Source organism: Patagioenas fasciata, chromosome Z (genome assembly GCF_037038585.1).
Source record: "Patagioenas fasciata isolate bPatFas1 chromosome Z, bPatFas1.hap1, whole genome shotgun sequence".
Classification (NCBI taxonomy): domain Eukaryota; kingdom Metazoa; phylum Chordata; class Aves; order Columbiformes; family Columbidae; genus Patagioenas; species Patagioenas fasciata.
The window spans coordinates 19,119,774-19,125,848 of NC_092560.1; the positions used below are offsets into that span (position 1 = coordinate 19,119,774).

At 55.9% G+C, this 6,075-nt stretch overlaps 1 protein-coding gene across 1 annotated transcript; it reads left to right on the top strand.

The window, feature by feature from the left end:
- The first annotated feature begins 212 nt into the window (after nt 1-212).
- Nucleotides 213-3,165, top strand: LOC139826379 (sperm-associated antigen 4 protein-like). The gene is made up of 6 exons (XM_071801904.1): nt 213-287; nt 492-561; nt 1,107-1,207; nt 1,792-1,959; nt 2,325-2,414; nt 2,968-3,165. The coding sequence occupies exons 1-6, from the start codon at nt 228-230 to the stop codon at nt 3,121-3,123; spliced, it is 645 nt and encodes a 214-aa protein (XP_071658005.1). The 5' UTR covers nt 213-227; the 3' UTR covers nt 3,124-3,165.
- The last annotated feature ends 2,910 nt before the right edge of the window (nt 3,166-6,075 follow it).

The window sequence follows — 6,075 nt, forward strand, 5'->3', positions numbered from 1 at the left end:
AGGGCTCGTGCCTTTCGCTCCGGCCTGGGCCTTTTGCTAAACCGGGAGGGGAAGGGAAGCATTTGCAAGCCCGCAAAAAAGAAAGAAGGTGGCTTGAGCACCTTTGTCTCTGCTCCTCCTGAGCTTGGAGGCTCTGAGAAGAGCTGAGCCGCTCTCTGACAAGATCTGCTCTCCTTCCTGGTGAATGCAGGAACACGATGACTGTGGGGTCGGAACAATCCCAAGAGATGAAACAGCTGAGAGATGAGCTGGTGCGCCTGGCTGCAGAGATCAGCACTACGAGGAAGGTGATCCTGCACTTTGGGAAGGAGGGCTGGGTCGAGTAGGGCCCTGCACAGGGTGCTTCCTGGGCCAACTGATGGGCTTTTCCTGCCCAGCCCACACATCCATCCCTTGCCAGGGGATGCTGCTTGAGCTTCTCCGCTGTAAAGCTCTTCCTCCTGCCCAGGCCTGATGTGGTTGCTTCCCCTGCTTCTCTCTGTCTTTCCCAGGAAGTTCAGCAGATGAGAGACGCAATGTCTGCAACCACGCAGTTGTCTGACTGGGCTCTGAAAAGTGCAGGTACAGCCGAACGGACAGGGCTGTAGGGCTGTCACGGCACTGGGCTCGTCGTGCTTAGCGCTCCATAAAGCAGGCTGTGCTGCGCACTCTGCTCTCTGGGGCAGAGGGAGGCGGCACGAATCCACAGGGCCCCAGAGCACGACTGTGGCTGAGCGGCTCCCTTGGGCTCGCACCAGACCTGCCGCCAGAGCTCTCGCTGGAGCCCCGGCCGTGCCCTACACAGCGTTTCTGACCTCTCCTCCTCCCCTAAGCCTTCCTGGGGAATGAAAATCAGTGGCCGGGTCATCCTTTGCTGTCCACACAGCGGGGCCTTGCCTTGGGTCTGCTGCCCTTCCCATGGGAGCCTGCAGCATTCCAGCACCCGCAGCCCTTCTCTTTGTGTGGCTGGGAGACAAAGGCTGTCGTCACCAAGCATGGGGATCTCCTTCTGTTTGCTGCATCCCCTGCCAGGGTGTCAGGCTGTGTGCAGGGCTGGCAGGCAGCCTCAGAAATAGCCTGCAGCCAGCAGGTCCTCCAGGCCTGAGGCTGCTCCCTTCTCCCCTTAGGGGCTGCCATTGACCTGCAGAGATCGTCCAGCAGCTGCACAGGCTTCAGCAGTGTGTTCTGGTTCCTGTGGGATCCACCAGAGCTGGATACCTTTGTGCAGGTAGAGTAGCAGAAACCGCCAGTACTGCCTCTCTTGCCCCTTACAGAGTTGGGGACAAGCCCTGGGGCATCTCCCCTCAGGCCAGTGGTGTTCCTCCAGACCACGGCACTGGTCTGGTGCCTGACACTTGAGGATTCGCATGGGACTTGGCTCGCAAAAACAGGGCAGTTATCCTCAGAAAGGGGCTGAGCTGAGCTGAGCTTCCTGCCCATCATCCCTGGTCACTGCTGGCTGAAGGAGCTTCCGCTTTGGCACCCCACTTCCCTGCCACAGCTCGGATTTTCCCTCTCCTGATGGCACAGTGGGGAGTGGGGGGAGGCTGCAGAGCTGTGGGCCAAAGAGAGGGGTTTCTCTGAAACGCTGACTCCGGTGCGGGGCATCGCTGTTTCCCACTGGCTGGCTTTTTTCCTGTGTCCCACACCGGGAAGAGAGCCGGGCACTTCCGCACACTTTCCAGCACACCACTCATTTTGAGCACAAGCCCAGACCACAGGCGCAGTGCCGTCTCTGTGCTTCTGGCTGCGCGGGAGCCCAGCGGGGCCCATCATGGCCTCGCGTTCATGGCTCTTGGCCTCTGCTTTCAGTCGGATACATCCCCGGGATACTGCTGGCCTTTCCAAGGGTCTCAGAGCGAGGTGCTGATCCGGTTGCCCATGCAAATACAACCCACGACCGTCACCATCCAGCACACCTCAAAGGCAGCCTCTCCGCTGGGCACTGTCAGCAGTGCCCCCCGAGATTTCACTGTCTCTGTAAGTCTCTGCCGGGCACTGGGGGCTGGGACTGGGCCACGGGGAAAAGCTGTAAGGGGCACTTGGTCCTCTCTGCACCTCTGCCGAGACTGGAGTGCTCCCAAGCACTGCTGTTCCCTGAGGGGACATTACAAGGGGCACGCCGGGGGGGGTGTCACCGCTCCTAAGGCTTGCTCAGAGTGTTTTGGCCCAGCACCCCCAGGCCTTTGAGCAACAGCCAAGGGGGAGACTCAGCCCCACCGCATCCGGGACCCGACCGTGCTGGTCCTGAAGGGGCTGAGTGGGGATCACGGGCCCACATCTGGCATGAGCCTTTCCTCGTGGACGTCTTCAGCCTGAGCTGCTCCTCTTGCATTTTCTCCAAGGGACTGGCTGAGGAAGACAAAGAGGAAACTCTGCTGGGGACCTTCACCTACAACGTGCAGAAAGAACCGACCCAGACCTTCCCTCTGCAGGTGCAGTGAGTGTGTGTGGGCAAGAGGCCAGGGCCCAAACGCTGGTTTACCAGGAAGTCACTTAAAGAAGGAGTGTGCATGGTCCTTGCCGGGGCAGGGGCTCAACACTGGCCGAGAGAAACACTGATGTGACTGCGGGGCAGAGTGTCATCCAGCAGGGCAGCAAATGCAGAACAACGGCCCCCTTGCCTCCACAGCTGTGTGGGTCGCCAGGGCTACCCGGCTGCACCCGCTGGGCAGCTGGTGGCAGGGAGGGCACTCAGCACCTTGCCCTGGCAGCCGGACTTTCCCCACGCTCCGTTTCCCGCAGCCAGCGAGCCGCAGCTTTCCACAGCTGCCCTCCACACGCCCTGTGGCGGGTGTTTGGTCTGCAGGGGCACGGGGTCCTTTGCCACCTGGGTGGGAGAAGGGAAGGAGGGGGGAGCTGCCGCCTCAGCCGGGATGGGAACTGGTCCTGGAGCAGGGGAGGGGCTGGCAGAGAAGATGCGCGCAGCCTGCGCTCACTCTTTACAGCCCGGGAGTGACGCTGCTTTTTGCCACGGTTTTGTTGCAGAATGGGAACCCCAGAGCCTTCCAGCTTTTGAAGCTCGGCATTCGGAGCAACTGGGGAAAACGAGGATACACCTGCATTTATCGAGTGCAGGTGCATGGGAAGATCGTGGGAGCAAGTGCTGTCCACCAGACACATGTGGACAGCTTACCTGAATAGTTATTAAAGAGTTAAATGGAGAAATAGGCCAGAGGGATGTGGCTGTTAGTCTGCTGCAGGGCACTGTCATATCAGAGGCCCTCTCAAAGCTGCCAAGTTCCGCCTCGTGCAGGCTGAGGCCTTCCTCAGGCTTTCCACTTTCTCTCCACTTCAGGGACGCTTTCTAACTAAGCAAAAGGAGGTGATGCTCCTGTAGCCTTCCCTTGTCACAGTTCCTTGACAAAATCCTGCAGCATGAGGGGCAACCCGCCATCTCATGCCAAGGAAGACTCATCAGACAGCCTGGCAGCATCTGAGGGTCGTGATCCCCAAAGTACTGGCCCATTTCCTTCAGATGGCACCTTGGGGCTGGCGACAGGGTCTGGTACGGGTCCACATGGGGTGCAGCCCGTGCGGGACCTCTGAGGAGTGTCTGGCGTGTTTAGGGCGGTCTGAGCAGCCCAACTGCTGCGCAGCGGGGATACTGGCTCAGCTCCCTGTGCCCACGTGCGCTCCCAGGCACAGCCCTCCGCTTCTGCCTTCTGCGTGTCTTTAAGAGAGCCACCGTTCCCCCAGCCTGAAATGCCAAAACACAGCCAGGTCCCAGCTGAACGCTGAACACACAAGCATCTGTCTTTTTCAAGGGGAGATTTGCCCAGTTCAGCCCTGTATCTTCAACAGCAAGTACGCAAGGGTATGGACCTACACCCGTTCGCCTCAGACTGATGTAGACTTCAAAAGCTAAAGCCAACAGTTCCACTGTCAGCCCTGCCACCTGCTAAGTATGGGAGGCCAGGAAACCAGTGTGGTCTTCTTCTCGCTTCAGTGGGTGCAGCTTTGTGGGGAAAGCTTGGGCACCTCTGGTCTCCTCCCACATTGCTTTCCTCATTTGCCTTTCAATTTAATACAGCAATAGGTATATTCAGGTGGACAATTACATGGTCATCAAGATAATTCATATCCTTATTTGCATCCTAAAAATATTAAGAAGGCTATAACTACCGCTATTATACAAGATATTATACACCAGAATTGGATCACTGTTAGAAGGCTGACTGTGCAAAGCACATTACTGTAAAAAGTCTACGTACAGCTAAGTAGGAAGTTTCAGAAAACACGGGGACTACATAACAGTCGGGGCCTGCAAATAGAAGCCATCATCATGCCAAAAAGATGTATGGGTTTCAAAATACCCTTGTCCATTGTGTAGACCTTTTATTATCAGGAGACCGGGTCGGCCACATTGCGGAGGGTCCAAGATTATGCAAGGGTGTAGCTTTTATCCGCCCATTTTCTTTCACCCTCCTAAGGTACACCTTGGATTGTGTTTTTTTCCAGCCCATCAGTATTTTGGCCCAGCCTTTCACCAGGCTTGCCAGGTTGAGAGTCGGTAACGCGTCAATCCCCTCCCGAGGGATCCCCTTTAAAACACCCTACTTCCAGAGGGCATAACATTTCTCCCTTGGGGCCCGGGTATCCTCATGCTTCGGGTGTCCCCTACCGTTGTTATTCTGTAGGGGTTGTGCTTTTTCAGAAGCGGGGCGCAACTGTTCATCTGATAGCTTTAGAGTCACCTCCAACAGAGGGCACCGGACCATTCTTTCAGCCATAATTAATTAACTCTTGGGCCACCGCTGCCCATGTCCAATCTTTCTTTTCAGGGAATCTGCGATTGGGGGTCACTTTACCTTCTAATGCGGCAGCATTATTGCCTTTTGCTCTGGGACATCACCTGTATGTGGAGAGTTTCTGGCTGTGTGCTGTGAACAAGCCAGAGCTTGATGTGGCTGTGGTGCAGGCTGTGCTACACGGAAGGATTTCCCTGAGACGCCAAAGACAGAAGGAAAGTAAACAGAAGCTGCTCTGCCCTCGACCCAGGCTGCAGGAGGGGCGTCGCCGCTGCGCACGAACAGTCTGTGAACAGTGCCCTGCAGCTAATCACCATAGTGGGGGGGGATGAGTGACTGTAAGTGTAACCAACTGTAGCCTGCGCTTGCCGCATGGCCTTTTGGTATAGAGTACATAAGGCTTGGAAAAACGTAGTCTCGGGGACATTGATATTCAGTGTTGTTAAGAGTTCATTAAAGAGTACGGATGATAAATTCATATTGAATGAGACTCCTTACTCTCGCCCGGCCCGCCCGTTCGATCAAAGAGCTTATGCCGGCGTCTGCATTCATCGAATTAATTATTACTACACCTGTATTCTTCCTTGCAGCTGAATGCCAAAAGTTTTCAGGGAGTCCGGGAGGTCCTGTACGAGAGGTTTCATTCACTCAGAGTCAACAAGTGTCCTCACTGGGGATTCTGAATTAAATTTAAGCTCCCCGTCATATGTCCTTTGCTGACATGCTGCCCTCTGTCCATTTTCCACTAACTGATTGTCTGACACCACAATGGCAAGGGGGTCCCCTCTTTAGAAAGGCTTAAGGCCGCCAGCCCAAGGGGCTGCTCTTTGAGTTGGGGACCAGGGCGCACGGTGGTCACTGGTGGTAGGGAACACTCCTGGCCCACAGTAGCCCTCGGCTTCCTGCTCCCTTCCTAATGTCTGATCCTCCCCAGACAATGACACCCTCCAAACTTATTCCGTCTCAGAATCTTTTGGTGAACAACGAAAATCCTTTTTTAGATTGGCTACTTCAGTTGCAGAGTATGGAAACTCCTTGGTCATAACTTGAGGGGATTTGTATTCACCATGTTCGTATTGCTGCTTGGTCTTGACTAGGGGACAGAAACGGTGAGGAGGCATTTCTAACTTATCCATCCTCCATTTGCAGCACCACCCACGCTTTGGCAGGGACAGGTGATTTGTCCTTGGCCATGCAAGCCTCTCGTTGCCTGTGGCCAGTCAGGAGACCTGCAGACCCAGCGCCCCTGTAGCCAGGCAAAGTTCTTGTGGCTGGGCAGGCTCCACGGCTTGTCACTGGTGGGCTCCTGGAGAGTGATGTCAGCGCGTGCGGTGGAGCAATACGT